We start from the raw sequence: 22,212 nt of genomic DNA, 5'->3' as shown, positions 1-22,212 counted from the left end.
GTGTATGCCAAACCCCAGCTACCATAATAGCCGTAATACCTTTCACCAGGTTCTTTAAACAGTTCAGCTCACTGTGACAATACAATAAAAAAACAAAAAGGCTTCGAACATTTAACCCCTTAAGGACAATGGGCGGTCCCTAAACCCATTGAAAACAATGCATTTTGAGCCCGTACATGTACGGGCTTTGTCATTAAGGGGTTAAAGAATGGGCTTTGTGTTCTATGTTATACTCTTTTTGTACTTGCTGGCTATCTACGGATAAATAGGAAATCCGAAGGACATACTTGTGAACTTCTCAGGGTAGGCTACCTGGGCTACCTGGGCTACCTGGGCTTTCACCCTTTTTGAGGGAGTGGCTTCGCAAGGGGGACGGGGCTAGCCATGCAATGGGCGTGGTTAGCCAATGCAAAAAAGTGGGGCTAGCCATGGACAAATGGGTTGGTGGTGGGAATTGTCATGAGCAGTGGGCTAAAACGCTTCTCTCCTTCCCTTGAGAAATAAGAGGGTGACTTGGAGACCCAGGGAAGCGGTGCCTTATCCGGAGACTCCAGGTTAACCCCCCGAGAGCTCCCAGGATATGTTTTCACCGAAGGAACCCTTACCAAAATAGATGTTGCTGGTCAAATAAAAGGTTTCCGCTCATAACATCAATGTAATCTGTCAACATATGATTTTTTTTTTTATCAGAGAGAAAAATATATTCAAAAAACTATAAGAATTGATATTGGTATTTGACAAACACAAGAATTTAGGCCGCATTTAAAGAAGGTAAAGAAGACATTAAGACATTTTAGCAATGCGTCAATCCAAACGCGCTTCTTACAAATATGTCTAGTTATTAATTATCGGCACTCTTGGACACAGACGCCAGGCTCCTGAAGAGCTGGACAGCTTTGTGAGTTATGAACGTTTAATGTCATTTTTAGTCACGTAGTTAAAATTCCTGTTTTAAGTTATCCTTGCGTTTAAAGCCTTTCAGAAGCATTTCTGGCCGGCCGATTGCATGCATCACTATATTCCTATGGGCACAATCTATACCTGTTTACTTGTGTAGAGTGCCTATTTTTTTTTTTAATTGAGGTCACAATATGTATTGTTTTTACTTTTTATTAAAATAACAAAGCTTAGCATTTCAAAGGCAGAACGTAAACTTTTAAACCCGTCGTTAAAATATTTTCCTCCTATTCATAAATTATACAGAGGACTTAAAAAAGCATCCCGTACAATTATAAATACCATCTACAAACGGAAAGGCCGCAACCCTAAACCATTCCATATGGTTTTTTTTCCATAACCTTTCGGCAGACCTGAGGGTTACTCCTTAACTACCATTTTGCTGCATGGTTGTGTCTGAGATAGCTCCACCAAATTCAGGAGAAGTCTGGAAAGTGAAGACACTAGAGGAGTCCTCTTGTTTTGTAGGCTCCTGGACCTTACTTTGACTCTGACCAAGGTCTTCTTGATTGTTACAATATTTCCAATCATGAGTTCTGTTTTCCTTGGTGTGACTGATTTTATAACTGGGACTTGAGGCACTAGACAAGATTGTCCTCTGGCTTCCATTTATAAATTGTTTGCTCTCATCCATGGAATCCTTCCGGGAACTGTTGAAATTACTGCTGTTCCGGGGACAGTACTGAGACCTTCTCAGACCAGGCTGTCTTCTGCTACCCCACTGGCACTTGAGGATGCGAATGAAGGCTCTCTTGAACTCCTTGCTGGAGCAGGGGTAAATAATTGGGTTGATGCAACTGTTGAAATACCCGAGCCAAAATATAACCTTCTGAACTGTTAACGGGGGCTCCAGCTGTTTGAATATTGAACCTGGAATTAAACAAAGGAAAGAAGCCATTAGATAGCGAACTCAATTTCACCAGCTGCCAAAAACTGGAGTGACCGTAGACAAACAGCTGTTTTGGCCGATGATCTGCCCTAGTCCCGCGAAGGGTCACTTTACATAGTGTTCAGCGGATTCATCCCTGCGCGGGAAACACTTGCTATGGATGTATGGGATACCCATCACTGCGTCAAACTGGCCATACCCCTGCCATGATAATCTGTTGATAACTGGCTATAAAAGATCATCGATGACCTCCTAGTGTGAAGTACCAAAGCCAGAAGCAGAAAGAGCGCCCCCTGCTGATCCCAGTCTACATTATCCTTCTGCCGGGCCTGATATTTATGGAAGGAGTAGATCTGATGTGGTCAGAGAGGGGTGGAAAGGCGACAGAGGGCGGAAAACAGAAAAAAAACAATCAGAGGGATTACAATAATATATGTAAAGTAACACGAGATGGTTTTATGCAGCCGAGTTACTTTCTGAAGTATTAACGAGCCACATCTTTGAAGATGTCACATTCGTCTATGCGCATACCCAGGCTAAATATATTGAGCAAGAGGCTTACTTCTTAATATTTTGTATACCGTAATCCAACACAAAACAAATATTTGGACGGTAAAACGAGGACATCCCGTGCTTTGCGATTTAGCTTGCAGTGTTTGCTATTTCACATTTGTAGGAACCTGACATTTAGAAATGGGTGTTCCTTTACTACGTTAAGAGAACAAAAAAATCCGTGTATACACTACACAAAAAATAGTGTATGTATACCCGTTTAGCTAAGTTGCACAATGATGAGGCAGTTGCTATAGCAACCATTTTAAACTTCAAGGGACACTCCAGCCATGATATGCACTCAATGCATATGATAGGTGCGTGGTCCCTTTAAATATTTGTGTGGTATGTTTTGCGAATGTATAAACCCCCCCACCCCCGAAAAAAGTGTATTATTTGGTATAATCGCAAATTTGACTGTTTTTGGTACTATTATACATAACCCTCATTAATGTTATTTATTATTTGCCAAGAAATACAAATACTTAAAGGGATATTGTTAAAGTTCTAAATGATAGAATATATTATTATATTTTTATTTTATTATTATTATTATTATTATTATTATTATCAATACCTCATTAATAATAATGAGCCAATTTATAATAATCTCAATTAATTAGATTGCTGAAATATAATAATTATAATCATAATAATCATAATACATTATTATACGTTCTAATAAATTAGATTACTTAAAATGTAAAAAATAAAAATAATATCCATTCAAAAAAATTACTTAAAATGTAAAAAATAAACTAGTATTTTACAAGGAGGTCCCTAATTATTTGTAAGGCCCCAACAACCTTATAATTTGTATATATATATAATTATTACAACCATTGTTGCAGTGTTTAATGAGTGTGATTACTTATTTTTAACTGTAAATACGTATATTAAAATCAAGGCAGATGTTAGTTATTTCAGTCCAATAGCCAGTGCAGAATAGAAAAGAGATTTCCTGTATTTTCCCTTTTTTCCCATCAAAATAATTCACGTCGTCATCATGTTCAAAGCACAGTTTATTAGTTTAGTTATAATTTGAACTTTTCAAACTAGTTCCCATTACCTAAGCCCTCCAAGACATCTCTATTTTTAATGACATTTTCTGAATTATACATGACTAAAATATGTTGGATTCTTTGGGCCGTAAGATATATAGACAGAGCGGCTCAGTAACCTCGAGCCCTGGCCCCGACCGGCCCCGACAACAGATAATTTATTAACAACATATACACAGTAAAGCAGGCTTAGACAAAGGCTGTTCGACTGGTTCTGTGGTTTCTCCTGTTCATGAATGAATTTAGGATTTTTCAAATTAGCACATAACTAATTAAGGATATCCGAAGAACAAGTTCAAAGGTTATCTTTAATTAGGACAACACGTGTGGACTTTGTGTTGGCCATTTCTCTCTTATTCTGCAACCAAAACACGTATGAAAGTGCTAACCATTTCCCGTCTAGACTATTGTAACTCTTTACTCATTGGTCTTCCCGATTCACATATATCTGCTCTCTTCTCTTCATAACACCATAGCCGTTGCCTTGTCTTCCTATATAGCAGGGCATCACCTTCAAAAGTTCCTTCTTACTTTGAAGGCTCATCAGCTTTCATCCCATCCTATATTTCCTCTCTGATATCCCACCATACCTGGGAACTTCTGGGCTCCGGCTACCCAAAGCCTACCCTTGCGTGATATGGCCAGGACTGCACGCTGACGTCAGTGAGAGGGCCTGCTGACATGGGGGGGGGCATTCCCACTGCCACCAGTAGGCGTTCCCGCTGACATAGCACCCCCATTTAAAATGGGAAATGGTCAGGGAGTGGGGCGTCAAGACCCCCCTCCCGCGACCTGGAGGATTCAGGTGTTGACCCAGGTATGCATATAGCTAACACCACCCCTACTCCATCCATAGTGGGAATCTCTCTGCCCCTTAACAACTGCATAACAACTACCCCTCCATCCCGTCCATGGGGCCTTCTCTCACGCTGCTTCTTATCTCTGGAACTCCCTACCACCAGACATTCGTCAAGCTTCACCTTCCATAACTTCAAAAGCAAACTAAAGGAACACCTGTTAACGGTAACACTACAGTAACTTATAACCTATTAACTCACATGCACTCCTGTAAATAGCTCCTTCTCCCTGACTGTATCTGTATGCCTTAATAAATATACATATATACACATTTATAGATCAAAAGATGTATGCATCTGAAGTGTTTTCCCCCTAAACAGTGGCCTTTTTATTTCTTGGGAAATGCTCATTTTTATAATAAAATGCATGCCTGGCACTGGGCCGTACTTAGGTATGCTTCCTGCTTTCAGTACAGGGAGCAGAGGGAGGAGCTAAATGAGACAGACGGCTTATTTTTAACTCCAGAATCTCCTGATCGATTTGGATACAGTAAAACTCATCAGAGTCCATGCAAAATGGACTCGAATAGGCATCTTACATGAAAAATGGGGTTGAAATGTTCTTTTAAGCTGGCAGCTATTTCAAAAATTCAAATATTAGAACTCCCACTTTCATTCTTGAATGATTCATGTAGGGAAGGACAGAATGAAATATTTTTTGTTTTGTTTTGCACGGGGAGACTTTGAACATGGAACAAAATAACATTGTGAGTTATGTGGATCTTATCAGATGCCCAAGCTGGTATCTAGATAAAAAAAAAAAAAGCGCAAAAGGCATATTGCATAAAATTAGAATGGAATGGTCATTTATGGAAAACCAAAACTATAGAACATGTAACTTTGTATCCTGATTGTGAATGTAGACATGCAGGTACATATAATAAATACTGTATATGGAAACCATATTTTTTGGAGTATTTTCTGTATATAGACATCAGGGAGAAGCTAAAAAGGAGGCAGGGAAAGGATCACCTGACCATCACCCCTGTATTGGACATTCCATTCCAAATCCATGGGCATTAATATGGAGTTGACCCAACTGGCCACCTTTCTGGCTATAATTGCCTCTACTCTTCTGGGAGTTTCTGTGGGAATGCTTGGCCATTCATCCTGTAGGGCGCTGATGTCGGGGGAGAAGGTCTGGCTCGCAATCAGCATTCAAATTCATCCCAAATGTGTCCAGTGGAGCTAAGGTCACTCAGGTTCCTCACCACTAGACTCGTCAAACCATGTCTTTATTGGCCTTGCTTTGTGCACAGGGGGCAGAGGATTAGGAAGTCCCCAGGATTGGGGGCAGAAAGTAGAGGTGGGTAGAGAGTAGACAGGTGTAGGCAGAACCTGCCCAAAGACTCTAACCCGGAGTCTCAGGGAGACGGTGCTCCATCCAGTTCGTCCAGATTAAACCCATTAAGCTTCCAGATATAGCCATTAACATAACTGGAAATTTCCCGGCATCGGGTCCCAGGAGCTCTCCTTCTTCTGGGGAAGCGGCTTTGTGAATGGTCAGAGCTAGCTCCAGACATCCTTTAGTGGGCGGGGAATGGGAGGGAATTTGGTGGGTAGTGGGTGTGGCCAAACAACTATCCCCCACCCATAAAAAGACAAAACTGACCCAGAGACTGGGGGTAGTAGGGCTTCACCAAGCTTCTCCAGGTTAAACATGACCAGCCCCAAAAAACAGCGGCTCCCTTTTGTGCAACACATAACCCCAGAAACTTCTAAACAATTGTAAATAAATGACAATGTATTTTTTTCAGATCCCTGAAATGTTGATGGGATAAGTAGAGGTTATTATATCTACTCGCAGTCTTCCTCTTTTCGTGTTTAAACACTTATAGCTGGCAGTAATTTGACAAATGTAAATATCCTTTCCAGACTAATCTTCTAGAAAACATATACCGTAGAATGTAGAATAATTATATATAATGCGTCTGTTTGGATTGGCGGAATGGAGGTCGTTAAGGTAAGCTTAACCGTAATTCAACATGTCGCAGTAATTGCTACCATGTAACAGACACGTCTGTCACGCAATGTAACGTTCTACAGCAAGGGCAGGTAGATCCAAGGAAATGCTTCCATGGAGGCTCCAAACTACGACTCCCATCTAGACAATCTAGAATAGGGTTCCCCCAATGCAGAAAAGCCAATTGGGGTCAAAGAGATCAATGGGCCAAAAGATTTTGGCCGATATAACATCCAATAGTTATAAATGTATATGTGAAGTATACAGATATAGACCACCCTTGTGCCCCTTAAAGGGGGTTTAGAATAACGAAATGGTGGCAGAGCTAATCAATTTCCTCTCCAAAGGTTTCCTCTCCCTTCTCCCCCTCCCATCTTTACAAAGGCTGCCTGAACCAATCAGCAACAATCAGCAACTTAACAGTAGGGGGAGATGGGACTTAACGGGGAGGAATAATCATGCAGATCCAGAGAAATGGTATAGATAACATGTTTTTACGGTATGTATACCGTACATTGATCACTTTAATCCGTAGGCACCATTCCCAAGGTGTCATTGGTGTAGAGAACGGCAAAAGGTAGGATTTGGGAAAAGGTCGCAAATGAAAAGCCCTCGTTACAAGTCACATTAATTAAACTTTATTTCTACGTTTTTCCTTGGGGATATCTTGCAAACAGACACATTGTTCCTTTTGCACATTACGCCCATTGTCTGCGGTTAATTAATACGGCGAACAAAGGAGGGTCGTCTGCCAAGTCAAACAGTGTTCAGGAATAATGATCATTTCAAGCATTTAAGAGCCACGAAGATCCGATTTCTACTCTGTAAGGAAATCTTTTAGAGACGGCAACTGCTAACCTCTGGCTATCATGTTCCTCTGGGTTCCATATTCTATAACCCTTAGACGTATTCCTAGCCGCCTGAGCATCATGGGAGTAGTATATGCAGCGGCTGGGAAGCCAGAGGTTGTGTATGACTATAAAAAAAAAAAAAAAATACAAGCGCCGCTATTAACACCTTTGGTTGCAGTGGGGAGGGCAAGGCATGGGTCTCCCCCAAAAGTGCTTACGTTCACTGATGCCATGTAGGACTGGTATAAACCTCATAGAGAAAGTAGTGGGGACATGGAGTGTCAAACCAGCATAGGCTGCTTGGCAGGAATTAAAACGTAGTTAACCCAAAAAATAAAGTCACAATTTAACAAATAAAAGAAGAAAATATATATTAATAATAATAGTCACTCGTACTACTACCCTGTTGACATATTCATTTACTTATCACTAATCATGTAATCGGGTACTGAATGGGCAATTTTATTGGATCTCACTGCATTGAGATTTACTAATTCATAATTGGGGGGGGGCGGGATAAGCATAACAACAAATGATTATCTAAATAAAAAGTGAAAAAAAATACAAAAAATCGGCATTTAAATTAATAAAGCAAATTTTGACTTCTATATAGCTAGTAAATATTGGTTAGAATAAATAACTAAGACAACTAGAAGCCCTACCAACACTATCTCCAATAAAATGTGGTGTAAAATAAGTGGAAGATCAGTAAAAAAGATTAAAAAAAAAAGAAAAAAAAAAGGATTTTTTCCCCCATTTTTTAAACTGTAAACAATAAATTTTCATACAGATTTACACGATGCAGATGTTTTTTTTTTTGCAATTTTTGTGTCTTAAAATGAGCATCTGAATTTGATGCCACCTCTCCGTTTTGTTTTGGATTGCAAAAAAAAAGTAGATTGTATCATTTAAATATCGCATATTTCCGGTCTCTTACCCATTTTGTAGGTTAATGTTACATATATTCGAAATTATCAACCACTATAAATTCTGGTGAATACATTTTGCAAAAAAATAAATATAATGAAAGGTTACTTACTTAATAGGTATGTAAAACAGAGATTCTATCTGAAGAAGAGACCTCTGAGGCTCTCAGCTTGTATAACTTTACAAACTTTTCTTAGTTTTGGCTCATATAACATTTTCTCTGGGACTAATACAAATAGACTAAATTGTTGTTTACGGCTATCTTTGCAAATACATAAAATTTAAATTAAAAAAGTATATTATAACCAAAACTGGATGATAAGCGTTTAGTAGATAAGATACTGAACATGCCTGGGTAGTCAATATAAGACTAGTTGCTTTAACTCATTAATTAACTAATCACTCATTGTTTAATCAGGTACAGAATGGACCATTTTTATTGGATCTCACTGCATTGAGATCTATTATTTCATAATTGTGTGGGGGGGGCAAAAGATAAGCTACACAACACATAAAAAATCTAAAAAAAAAATGTAAAAACAATACAAAAAATAGGTAATAAAGGAAATTGTGACTTCTGGATAGTTAGTAAATATTGGTTAGAATAAATAAATATGACAAGTGGAGGTTCTACCAACATTTTCTCCAATAAAATGTGGTTTAGGAGTTTACAAGCTTCTGAAGGAGATTTCACTAATTAACCCTTAGAGAGCCCCAAAGTGAGAGAACTGCCTGCTCCCCAGAGGTCAGGGCTTAAACCAGCTTATCCATTTAAGATGTTCTGACCTCTTGTGCAAAACAAGTGACCCACCATAGCTGTCAACCATCTAAAACACTTTGCATGGCTGCTTGTCCAGGCAAGCATTGGATTAGAATATTAGAAATGCTTTCTTAACCCCTTAATGACAAAGCCCGTACATGTACGGGCTCAAAATCCATTGTTTTCAATGGGTTTTGGGACCGCCCATTGTCCTTAAGGGGAGGTTACCAACACTATCAAATTGTTATTTTTTTTCTGTCACTCCATTGTAATAAGGCTACTTACTCTGCTTTGTTAAAAATATATACAGTGTAATACACCACACTAAACTCATCAAAGAAAGGCACCAGAAGAACATTGTTGATGTGCCACTTGGATGGACATCAATGATACAGATGAAGTAAGAAAATTAAACATCCCACCTAATCCTTGATGTTCTAACTTACCAAGAGGCAGAGCTGTAAAAAATGGGAGCCAGCACAGGATGAACAGGCCAACCACAATACCCAAGGTCTTAGCTGCCTTCTTCTCTCTGGAGAATTTCAGCAATTTAACAGATAAGGAACTTCGAGGATGATTACTTTTTTCCTTGCTGTTGCTGTTGGAGTCTTCATGCATGTTCCTGCAGTGGATCCTCATGGTCAACTCCTGAGAGTTCATCCTTTCTTTCATCACACCTGCTTCCAGATTCTTGGTTATTCTCTTGGCCACCACGTAGACCCTGGTGTACATCACCAAGATGACTATCAACGGGATGTAGAATGAACCCAAAGAGGAGAAGATGGCATAGAATGGCTCGGTTGTTATATCACAGACATGTTCATCAGATGGAGCTTGTTGTTTCCAGCCCAACAATGGTCCAATGGAAATAACTGTGGATAAGATCCAAACACACAACATAGCCAAAATAGCACGTTTTTTGGTCACTATGGTGGGGTACTGAAGGGTATAACGTACCCCAATGTATCTGTCTATGGAGATAGCACATAAACTGAAAATAGAAGCAGTACAGCACAGGACATCCATGGCAGCCCATATGTCACAAAATATTCTCCCAAACACCCAGTAACTTAGTATCTCTAAAGTTGCAGAGAATGGCAGCACCGTGGTGCTCAACAAGGAGTCAGCTATGGCTAGGTTCACAATCAAACAGTTGGTGGGAATTCTAAGGTGTCTGTTGGTCACCACAGATATTATAACCATAATATTCCCCACTATGGCAACACATATGAAGGCACCAAGGGTGAATCCAAGAATTATAGCTCTGGTGAAATTGAATGGGATGGTGTCGTTGGTAGCAGTCTCGTTGCCCACCATGGATGTCCCATTAGACAGCAGAACATGATGGAATTCCACATCTGATATGTTCTCACCAAGTGAAGAAGGCATCTTAAATGTATCATCCATAAGGATCTGGGAAGCTGGGTAAGATGTCACCAACTTTACAAATGTCCAGGAATCAGCTACAAAACATTAAGTAGAGGTATCAAAAACATTTCCACGTTTCCAACTGTGCTCCTTGATTTGCTATTCTGGCTGCAGATATCTGTGAAGACCAGATGATCCAGGTTCTCCTAGGAGTCTCCTGTCCTCTAGGATGTCTTGATCTTGAAGGTCAGGGGAGCTACTGCTGCAGTGCTGGTGGGGTGGCATGCTGCTCATCAAAACGTTTCGGATGTCTTGAGAAGAAACGCACTCAGCAGCTGCATTTCGTTCAACATGTGACATCACAGCTCGATGACACGTTTTTAAAGGGGGTTGAATTTTAACAACAAGCACTAGAGGGCGCAGCTAATCAATCAAACCCTCTTCTCCTTGGACATGGAGTTTACTGCAAGATTTGGAACTGGAACAGACTTTAATTATTATCTCCTCTGCCTCAGGACATCATGATATATTGCAAAACACTGTGGCAACACAACTAATCAAGTGGCTAATTAAATACCCCTTTCAAGAGCCAAGCGCAAATGCAATTATTCTTCTAAAAATCAGAAGGTTCTGCAGATTTTAAGAAATTCAGACCATTAAACTTACATTTGTAACCTCTCTCAAATGAAGTTACATTTTATCCTTCCAGTTCTAGAGGAGTTCCTTTTTGCCAAGGAGACCATGAATGGACATAGGTCACCTAGTGTGAAGAATGAAGTAGTTGACATTTGGATATAAGGAAATTAATGTTCATTAAGACAATTTTAAGTGAAATGTGGTTCATTGTGTTTATGTGGGGCCATAAAATGAATCCCAGGTTTTCCTGCAGTACGAGGGTTTTAGAATGTGGTGGGGATCTGGTCACTAAACTAGAATTGTCCTAAATTCCAGAGATACTTTAAGATTCTATATGGGACCAAAGAATCAAACGTTATATTATATTAGTTAGGCAGCACCCTGTGTCTTGGTTACCTCTGATTCTCTTGTGCTGAATTATAAACACATAAACATAAAAATTGCAGTTGGATAAGAACCCTTTAGCCCGTCTAGTCCACCCATTTTATCCTGATTTAGAAACTCAGGACCTTAACCAGTCGCTGGTCTCGTCTTAGATTCAGGAGCCATATGCCTATCCCATGCATGTTTAAATCCCCTCACTGAATAAGCCTCTACTACTTCTGATGGGAGGCTGTTCCATTTATCTACAACTTCTGATGAGAGGCTGTTCCATTTATCTACCACTCTCTTAAGAAAGTAAAACCTCACTACATTACCTCTTTAGGATTAGACCTCTTATTCGAACATTTCTCCTCCTTTGAAATAAACTTCCCTCCTGTACTTTATTGAGATCCCACCATACATATGGATATCCCTTCGTCTTTACTGATAATTTTTATCTCAAACCATTTTCAATTTTAGTAATATTATTTTAAAAATATCAACAATAATAATAAAATGTATTATTATTAACTACTTGTTCTCAGGATGTACATGGTTATTCCTCCCCACTGGTTAAGTTGCAGCTACAGATCAAAGGTTCGATGAGCTGATCTTATTAACCGTATATTTCCACTGAGAAACACAAATCAAAAGCTCTATGTGGTCTGCTGGTGCAATGCACTGGAACGCGAGGGAGCCGTTAAAGGTTTCCAAAAGCCGTAACTAGGGCTCTTGGCAACTGGGGCACCTGGGGCAGGGTCATAGATCCCGTCCTCCTCCGATGTCACCTCTGCAGGGGCAACGCCACCGGGCAGCTCAAACGTCCCCTCACCTGGTGGCACCTGGGGCACCTCTTGCCCCATGGAAATAGCTCCTACTTCTTTCTCCACAAGACATCAGCGAAGACGTCTTTCTTCGGGAAGGAAGCTGGAAATAAGTGTCGGAATCCGGTAGAAAGAAAAGAATGGAAAAGAAGATGATCTTCCTGACTCATGTCATGCCTATAGTATACTTTTACACACCTCTCTAGACCTCAAAGGGACATCGCTCAACGTTTCAGCTGGCCAAAGAAGGACACCTCTGTCGTAGAGGCTGTGGGCTTAACAAAGACTATTCATGATGACCAAATAAGACATCTAGAAGACAAATAATGGGTTTTATTCACCCAGTTTACTTTATAAACCAATTTCCTGCTGTTTCTATACAAATTATTGGGCTGTAGAACCCTGTGATACCCTCATACCCAACAAACGTTCTGAGATGATAGAAAAGAGACATCTGGGGAGGAAGGCGGCACGGGGGGGGGGGTTTAAGACCAAAGAAGGACACTTGGGAGGTATAGGGTACCGTCCGCTCTAAAACCTATTGAGATACTTGGGTTTTACTGACTTCATCAGCTACAAAGTAATGAATAAGAAAAAAAATACACATTGTCCAAAGGGGATGAATCACATTTCCATATATTAGCACCCGGACCTCGTTAACTCTATAGGTAACAAATCGCTTCCATCTCCATTATGATCAGACAAGGCTGTGAAGAATGAAAAAAATCTTAAATCCTGTAGGGGAAAAAAAACCCCCTAAACATTGATTACTAGGACTGTTTCCTGGAAAACATGTTTTGGCCAGCAAACAACGAAATCATTGTTTTAAAAAATTGTAACTTTACCCTAAACTGTAATTGATCCTAATTACACACTCATTGCCGGTTTTAGCCAAGCGCTAACTAGATCTTACAATGTATAATGGGAGAGCTTAATTAAAGAGAAGGTTTAATGAACAAAATATATCCCTGAGCCTTCTGATAGAAAGCGTTATATAATAAAGAGGATTCTTTCTTATGGTTACACAATCGGCCGGTTTTCTCCTTATGTAAAGATTTAATCAGTCGTTAGGCTCGTCTTAAATCCCAGAAATGCCTATCCCATGTGTGTTTAAATTAAATTAATAACAATTCATTTTTAATGGATGTAACCTGCCGGAATGATAAAAATAAAGCAATGAATTGTCCCTGGGTGTAATGTTAAATATCTGGTCATTTTAAGGGAACAAAACCCAAGACTTTTACAATTTTACCAAACTGCAGTAGAACAAGGCATTTAACTGTGGTGTATACCAGTCCCTCAATACCAGGGGCGTCCAACCTACGGCCCTCCAGCTGCTGCAGGACTACATCTCCCACAATGCTCTTTCAGCTAAGGGGCTGGCTGAGGAGGATGGGAGATGTAGTCCTACAGCAGCTGGAGGGCCGCAGGTTGGACGCCCCTGCTCTATACCCTTCCATTCCTGATTTGTGTTGGAAGTCTGGGCTAGACAGGCGATAACGACGCGGCCCTGGGAACACCCCCGACCTCAGCTGGGCTGCCCAGGATGCTGGTGGCCGGTCCCGCTGATGGCGGGGGGCGTTCCTAGCTGATGTCAGTGGGCGTTCCTGCTGACATCGCAGGAAACACCCCCCTTTAAAGGGGAAATGGGCGGGGAGCTGGGGGTGTCAAACCCCGAGAGTTCCCAGGAGACTATTTACCCCGTGTGCCAGATGGTCAGTCCGGGCCTGCAACGAAGGGTTTGTAAATCCACGGTAAGTATAGAAGAAAGTGACTCTGGTATGAAATTGAAAAAGGGGTTTTATCACCATAGCAACCAAGAGAATACCCAAGCTGATTGGACACTTCCATTGGTTGCCAAAAAACTATAAAGATATAAAGACCCCTGCAGATGGGTACATTTTTTTGGTGGGGGGCAATCTTTTTTCCTATGAACTGCATCAATAAAAGCGTTAATATTAAGAAATACGCAAAATAACGACTAAAATATCGATTTTACTGGCCGGTGAGAGTCTTAGTGAGGGAAATAACTCATTAAAGACACATAAACAAGTAAGGAGGTTTTGTTCATACATGTAAAAGTCACAACATACTAACAGTAGTCATTTAGTAACTATGGTTCCATCTAGTCTTTTATGGCTTCAAAGATTTTTTACACAGAGGTCAATGAGCCAACATGGAAGCCAAATACATAATATATCCTCGAATTATTACTCAATTGATCCAAGTTGTTTATTGACTATAATTTAAATTATAATTTTTAAAATTACAATTTAGATTTTCTAAAAAAATTACTAAAAATTACTAAAAAAAATACTAACATGGCTAGTTGTTGAATGATTATTGGTTGCTTTTTTCAGTAATTTTTAGTATTTTTTTAGTAATTTTTAGTATTTTTTTTTAGAAAATCTAAATTGTAATTTTAAAAATTATAATTTAAATTATAGTCATAAATTCTGACACGTACATTGATCTAAACACAGCTTTATTACAATCCACCACTGTTAATAGCACAATATATTTACTTATGACAGAGCCGCATTAAATTTATGTACAGGGGGGGGGCTAAAAATCTGTGTGGTCAACAAGGTCACGCAACTACAAAGTCATTAATTAAATGGCCGTGAAACATTTTCAGTGTTTTTTTTTGCTTCTGTAAAGCGTTTTCGTGTCGTACAATTATGTTTATTCAAAAGGAATAAATTATTTTATTGATGCAGCATAAATACGTATAGAGAGAGGCGTCGGAATCTCTACAGCTCATTGTGGATGTCGATTGTCATTTAAGGCAGCCTGAGTCATAAACCTGATGTCAAAAGCTTGTATTGGCGCATATACGAAGGGTAACCCCATGAGTATACATAAGGAGCTGACCCTAAGAAACATTAACCCTTTAATAGCCCATCAAAATGATTCTATTGTACCAAATCGTTCCAATCATGATCCTTATGAAAATTTAGCAAGCCACCTGTATTCAAGAAGGGATTGCAGCTGCGATATACATATATATATATATATATATATATATATATATATATATATATATATAAATAAAAGCATATTTGGTAAAGGTTGCAAATAATAAAATACTACTACTACTACTACTACTACTACTACTAATAATAATAATAATAATAAAAATAACTATTTAATGGGATAGGAGGAAAAATTTTGATATAATAATAATAACAATCATAATAATAATAATAATAATAATAACTATTTAATGGGATAGGAAGAAATATGTTGTTATAAAATAAATAATGATAATAATAATAATAATAAAAACAACTATTTAATGGTATAGGAAGAAATATTTGTTGTATATAATTATATATATTTTGTTATAAAATAATAATAATAATAATAATAATAATAAAAACTATTTAATGGGATAGGAAGAAATATTTTGTTATAAAATAAATAATAATAATAATAACAACTATTTAATGGTATAGGAAGAAATATTTGTTGTATATTATTGTATATATTTTGTCATAAAATAATAATAATAATAATAAAAAAAAAAACTATTTAAGGTACACAACACTGAAGCAGAGGATTAAAGAAAGATGTATTTTTTCCGCTGTACTTTAAGTATCCCGCGTGTGACATTAACCATGAAACAGAAGGCCAAGGGGTAGCATAACTCATACATTATTTACTGTTAACTGATTAACCAAAATACCACTGAACGTAATGAGAAGAGTAATATATCATTCGGATCCTCTGCTGACCCTTTGCAGCACACACATAAATAAGAACTGATGAAATGTCCATCTGCTCTTAATGATAAATAAGTCATAAGGGAGAAATGTTATTAGATTCACGCATAAAACATATTATAAAAAATCATGAAAAAGCCCAAGGTAATTTCCTCGACAGGGGTTAATTTATTATAATAATTTATTTATTATAATATGCAGCTGACAAACAAGTGGTCTGAGAATAATAGGACACTATGTTTTCACGGGGATAAAAGGGGGAGTTCAATTAATGACACAAGATGATGAGTTTTTTTTAAAGTCTTACCCAAAATAGTTGTATCGGCATTAGGAAAAGGAAAGGTCTTTATATGGTGAAATTATTCTAGATTTCCAATGTTCTGGAATTTCCTGCCCAGCTATGAGCTCCGTGGCACGGTGTCTCTCAAATAAGCCATCAAACAAAACATAAACACCATGCAAACCACACATTTTTATAAATAGTGCGTTATTTTTATTCTGATTATTGTTTTTTGGTTTATTATTTTCTTATTAAACGGTCGACAAAATTAAGCACACTGTTTTTTGTTTTTTTCGGGCATCCAGCTGTTTCAGATATTATTTTAGAAACAAAAATGTAAAAAATTTAAATTAAATTAAAAAACAAATTAAAAAAAAGCGCATCATACTTTAAAGTATGACCCATACCTGAATCTTATTGTTATAACTTGTTATTGCTTGTAACTTATAATTAATTCCTATTAAATTAAGTTAACAAAAGTGGTCATCGGGCACACACTGGGCGAATGTGTATGCCCTACACTGCAAAACGTAACATTCTGACACCAGAAGGTGGCCACTGTCCTTAAAGTGCCGGGTCTGGCAGTCCAGCTGTGACACCAGCCACATTTTGAAGACATGAACCATTTTTTTGATTTATCCCATCCCGTCGAGAGGTTTCTCCCCGATCGTAAAGTTGCTGATGGTTTCTGATTGGTTGAGGCAGCCCTTGGGGATGAGCAGAAAGGAGACAACCTCAGGGCATGAAATTAACTAGGTAGGTGACCTATGGGTAATTTTGTTCAATGAATTTAGTTGGCGAGAGTTCCTCTTTAACATTCAGATCCCAAGCAGGAGTGTGGATTGCCGAGGAGGGGACGGAAAGATGAATGAAGTAAAACAGTGATGACATTGAAATGTGTGGAGCTCTCCCGGGGGTGAGAAGGAAAGGTGGACCATAGCCAGCTCATGACCCAACAACAAAAAGGCTTCTCTACACCAAGCAACGTTCATGAAAAATATGCACAGAAATCAACTGAAACTTCGTATCAAGTGAGTTACATCTGAGAGGTTCTCAGGAAAATATTTCTTTTTAATAATTTTTTTTTTGGACTAAAATGAGCTTTCAAATAAATCACTGTTCAAACCGGTCATAGGAACATAACCTAAAGATTTAGGAATGCTGAAGAAACGTTTAAACAGAAGATGCTTGGCTTCGGAACAGGAATAAATGCCAGGGGTGTTTTGAATCCCATCCAGATTCCATCATAATATAACTCATATTTTTAGGCAGATGATTAGGGGTCTTTTATTGTTGTTACTAAGCCACCGGCATGGTGACCTCATCAAACTGAATGTTGTATTTACTGAAATCGGGGTCTAAGTACTTTGTTCATGTTGATGGATAAAAACCATATGCGTAGGTTCCTAGTGATTACTTGGTGTGAACATTATGAAAATGTAATAAACGTTTGTGTCACATCAGACATGCTTCCGGCACATTAGAAGTTAATATTTACACTTGATAGTTGTTGAGCCCCGAGGAAACCTTCTGTTGGAAAAAAAAACCCATCAGGACAAATCATAAGAGCATTGCGTCATCGTTTAGAAGTCTGGTTAGCAAATCCGGGATGTTGCCATATGATTCTTCTACAAGACGTTCTACCTATTCTTCTCCACCTTCCTAATGCCGCAACCCTTTAATACAGTTCCTTATGTTGTGGTGACCCCCAACCATAAAATTATGTAATTATATATCGTGAAATATGTTTGAGAACAGCTGACGTAAACAGTATGTATCCAGCTCCAAATGGGCAAGTGTTTCCATTATTGTTACATCTCAGACTTTGGTGCTACAGATTAGGAGTGCATTATTTTTAATAGATAATTTTTAGCAGCATATGATAGGCATTATTAACCCCTTAAGGACAATGCATTTTGAGCCCGTACATGTACGGGCTTTGTCATTAAGGGGTTAATCCGGCTCAGATAGCATGGTAGATCTTATCATCTTGGAACCCAAGGGCTGATATAGAGATGGGCTCCAACTTTTAAACTTTTCATCATAGAATACTCAGTGGCTACATTTGATGACATCATACCTGGGAACTCTCTAAATGAGCAAACCCTGACCCTTTTCCAATATTAACCTTTACTAGCCTATAACAAAGAAAGAATAGAATTTGACGGAAGATGAGAAACATCCAATGTGCCCAGATAGTAGAGGCGATTCGCCAATGGTGGCAACCGTTATTACGAATCATCGAGGCAATGATATTTTAACTTAAGTCACCAGAAGATCTTTCGGCAAGAAAAAAAACCATGAATCTGCAACTTCAAATGCCATTTAATTACAGCAGAAGTATGACATGGTCAGGCTTCGTGACCCTGAGAAAAGGGGTAAAAACTGAAATTTATTAGTGCGATTTAGTACTTAGCAGGTTAATAAATATGTCATGTGGCAGAAAATACTCGGTATCTGGCAGCTTTATCCCTGAGAAAAAGAAAGTATTTTTTTTTTCATCATCCTACATATGTATCTTATCTCTGTGACACAGGGCTGAGCACACTCTCATATCAGTCAAACTGTCTGGTGCAGACAGAAAACAGTAGCCGCTCCGTATCTGACTTCGAAATAAATAACACTGCTAACTTCAAAAACACAAGACGATTCCTGGCATTACAGAAAATTAATTAACTTAATCAACTTAATTAAAGTCCCTATTTCTTTTCTTTTTTAATTGTATTTTAATGAACTTATGGGGCGCCGACGCGTTTTACTGCATGACAACTGGTGCAGGCATTCTTTAGTTATTACGTCAGAATATTAGACTTTGCTCCAATTCTCCTTCCCCTGGCTGCCTCTACTAAAAACAGGGAGTATACTCAAGTATGCTCCGTGAGCACGCTCTGTGGCACTCCATTGAGGTCAACGTCTATAGCACTGATAGTAAAATTAGCTTACAGAGACAACGTCCATTGGGTTGTATATTTCAACTTACAGTATACGTTTAACCTCTTGTAGCACACATCACATGGGTACACTGGTTTAATTAATTAAACTATTTAGATAATGACATTGTAATTAGCTTTTCTTCTTTCCTTAAAGGTACCCAAGCTCGTTCTTGGACCCAAGTATCTGTTAGTGCCGCCAGCATATTCAATGATCAGCATATGGAGTTTCATGGGCTTTCAAGACCTCAGGGATACCATCTTCAGATGACCTTCAGAAGAGAAACTGAATGAGTTCTATCACCAGAGCAATATAAAGGCTCCACAGGGCTCTTTATTGCACCCCCAAAATAAATTGTATTTATTTAATTATTTTAAAAAAGTCAATGCATAGCATTCTTAAGGTTTCTTATCAGTTGACTTCCTTACTGCTTACAGATTTGTGCTCAGAAACAATGTCAACTTCTTTCCTAGATTGGGAGGTCCATGCCTCTTGAATTCTTCTTTTTATTGTCCTTTATTGTCCTGCATATCGTTATAAGAGTATTAGGAGAGGTGTGTGGGAGAAGTGGCACAGATGATATGTTCCATCTTGTAAGGTGGCTTGATTCAGGAACATTCTATTTTCTCCTCGGCTGGCCCATAACCATTTACAGATGGACCCGCAGGCCACCGCAGCTGGGGACCCCTGCAGCCCCAAGCTCTTGGCAGTCACCTATAGGGCTTTTGTAATAAAGTGAAGGAACCTATTATGTGGTTCACCTTTATCTGTAAAAAGTTGAAGATAGAAAGACATGAGAAACATAACTGCAAAAAAAAAAATCCATATTCCTTTGATGTACGTTGTAACAATGTAGCAATTTTATCTAGCCAATCCCTGACCAGACCAAAACATATTGACTCAATAGATCTTTAATCCTCACTAAATAAAAAAAAAATATTTGACCCGAGGAGGCAAGTAACTTAACACTAGCCGCATTCTTAAAAGAATCCATCTGGATAATGTGTTTATTTTTTTTAGTTAAAATCTAGAATACTTAAGAGTGGTTGTTAAGAAACCGGTCTGGAGACCAGAACCACGTCTCTCCAGATTGTCTTATATCTGCCATCATGCCTGAGTGCCCTCTTGTGTATTCTGGCAGACTTTGATAGGCCATTGTTTTACCCTTTACACTAAGTTGTGGTTGAATTGTTATCAAGCTCCAAATCTGCTTTCCCATTTCAGACACAATCCCTTTTTCTAAATAGTTACATCTGTTTGGTCAAATTGTGGACACATTAACATCGAGAAGGACCCTCTTTTGAATATCCTCAACCTTTTAACCTTAAGCTGCAGGATACAATGAAGTACCATGTTTGCTTGAATGTAAAGTGACTCTCTAGACTTTGGATCCAATTCCCATTTTTGTATACAATATATTGACTGTGTTTTATGGCCACAATTACTTCTGTTATTTTCCCAGTGTTCTGTATGTGGAAACTGCCATCTTTATTGCTACATCTTCCTTTGGTATTTGTGATAATAGTTTTGCTGAGGAGCCACAGGGTGATGTCCCCAAAGTCAGAGGACCATCTGGGGATTAGTCCTTCTCCTCAAAACAGAATAGGCTTTAAGCAACACCTTTGGAGAATGACCTGTTCTTTACTCAGGATTAGGCAGATATCTGGCAAACAACAAAGCGTTCTTAGCACCAAGCTTCTTCAATGGCACCCTCCATGGGAGTCCATATAAAACTGAGTGGCGGAAGTGAGGAGCTTTTTTCAAGCATGCGAAATGCCGCTGCCAGAACAGAAATGTCCTTAGGGACAAACCTTCCTGGATGGTCATCCATGCAATGTCCTTGTGGCTATTGGTCAACATCCTTGATGCCACATTAGTCCGAACACTCTCTGCTGTGGCATTAGGGAGCCCTGGAATATATTCCATAATGTCCTTGGCTCTGATAAACTTATTGATCACCCTAAGGGGACCACAAGTCCGACTTTACTCCCACCAGGAGGAATCGCTTAGAACTTCCTACTCCTTGTTGAGTTTAGATCACGGAAAGTGAAGGCAACGTAACTAGGCCTTAGATGAATATTGGTTTATAATGCTTTGGAGTAGTTCCTTTCTAGACATTTCATATGGGGGACTGAGCAACCGCTTTTTAAATGGAACTTTCCCTTTAGAAGTATACATTAAAAAAATAACTTGGTCCTCTTAGTCAACTGCTTGTAACATGAGTATTTTGCTTTGACTTATTTCACTAGGAAGTTATCGTTTGTGTAATTGTTTCCCATCCTAACTTTGTCCAAACAGTAATACTTCCAAAAAGGGATTTTAAATGCCAGAAATTCTGGATTCGATGCAACATTTCAGGCTTTCCTAACTCATCACTCCATCTCGTATCTGTGTGAAGCATGGAGAGTTGGTTCCAACCCAGAAATAACAAGGAAGCTCGTGCCCTAAGAATTCCCAGTGCTATCCTGCAAAATTGTTTTTATTAATAAGCGCGCATTTCCGTTCACTAAAACCAAGTCTTTCTGAACAGGCCCGTTCCTTGCATGACTTACTTGAATAATTTCTAATAAGCCATGCACAAAATGTATAACAGCATAAGAAAGATCTGATTGCAGAATGATAACATAGTGACCGGGCATCGCCATCTCATATAATATAGGGGCTCTGGGCGCACCTATATATCACCTATATTGTGTGTAACTAAAGAATTTAAAGAAAGGTGAACTGTCTCCATCACAGCTTTTAACATAAGCTAATTTAATTTATTAAAACTACATAAAACGGAGAAATTTGGGACACTTGTGTTGGGTAGGAGGCAGGTAGTGGCAGTGCCAGCCCAGAAGTTGGCAGGGCTGACCAAGGAAGTGGACGAGGCAGAAGGCATGGCCTCCTGACCACCTTACCCAACAATATCATCGCTCTCCAAGCGACCCTGCTCCCCACTGCCTGCAAAAGCGGGACAGCGGGGCAGCTACCCAGGACAGTGTCCAAAAATCAAGACTGTTGGGAGGTATGATATAGTTTGAGCTCTTTGTTTCTCATTTTTTTGGAGATTACTTTGTTTAAAAGCCCGCCATGGGGAACGGAGATAGGTAGCTGCATGTGGCACAACTAGAATCATCTGATCAATGTCTTGAAGTTCTCTTCCTTTTCCTACCCCCAACCTTTACAAAGGCCGTCCGAACAATCAACAAAAATCAATGACTTAACAATAGGCAAGAGATAGCTTAATGAGGAAAAATAATTAGGGTGATCCTGAGGAATTATA

The 22,212-nt window shown here is 38.9% G+C and overlaps 1 protein-coding gene and 1 long non-coding RNA gene across 2 annotated transcripts in view; both read right to left on the bottom strand.

Moving 5' to 3' along the window:
* The window catches only part of LOC128492927 (uncharacterized), a 193,981-nt gene that overhangs the window by 425 nt on the left and 171,344 nt on the right, over nucleotides 1–22,212 (bottom strand). The window lies entirely within an intron of this gene.
* On the bottom strand, nucleotides 923–10,384 carry ADRA1B (adrenoceptor alpha 1B). The gene is made up of 2 exons (XM_053465661.1): nucleotides 9,264–10,384; nucleotides 923–1,827 (listed from the first exon to the last, which is right to left on the bottom strand). The coding sequence occupies exons 1-2, from the start codon at nucleotides 10,222–10,224 to the stop codon at nucleotides 1,325–1,327; spliced, it is 1,464 nt and encodes a 487-aa protein (XP_053321636.1). The 5' UTR covers nucleotides 10,225–10,384; the 3' UTR covers nucleotides 923–1,324.

The sequence above is a fragment of the Spea bombifrons genome, chromosome 4 (genome assembly GCF_027358695.1).
Source record: "Spea bombifrons isolate aSpeBom1 chromosome 4, aSpeBom1.2.pri, whole genome shotgun sequence".
NCBI classification, from domain to species: Eukaryota; Metazoa; Chordata; class Amphibia; order Anura; family Pelobatidae; genus Spea; species Spea bombifrons.
This window is presented reverse-complemented; position numbering and strand designations above follow the sequence as displayed.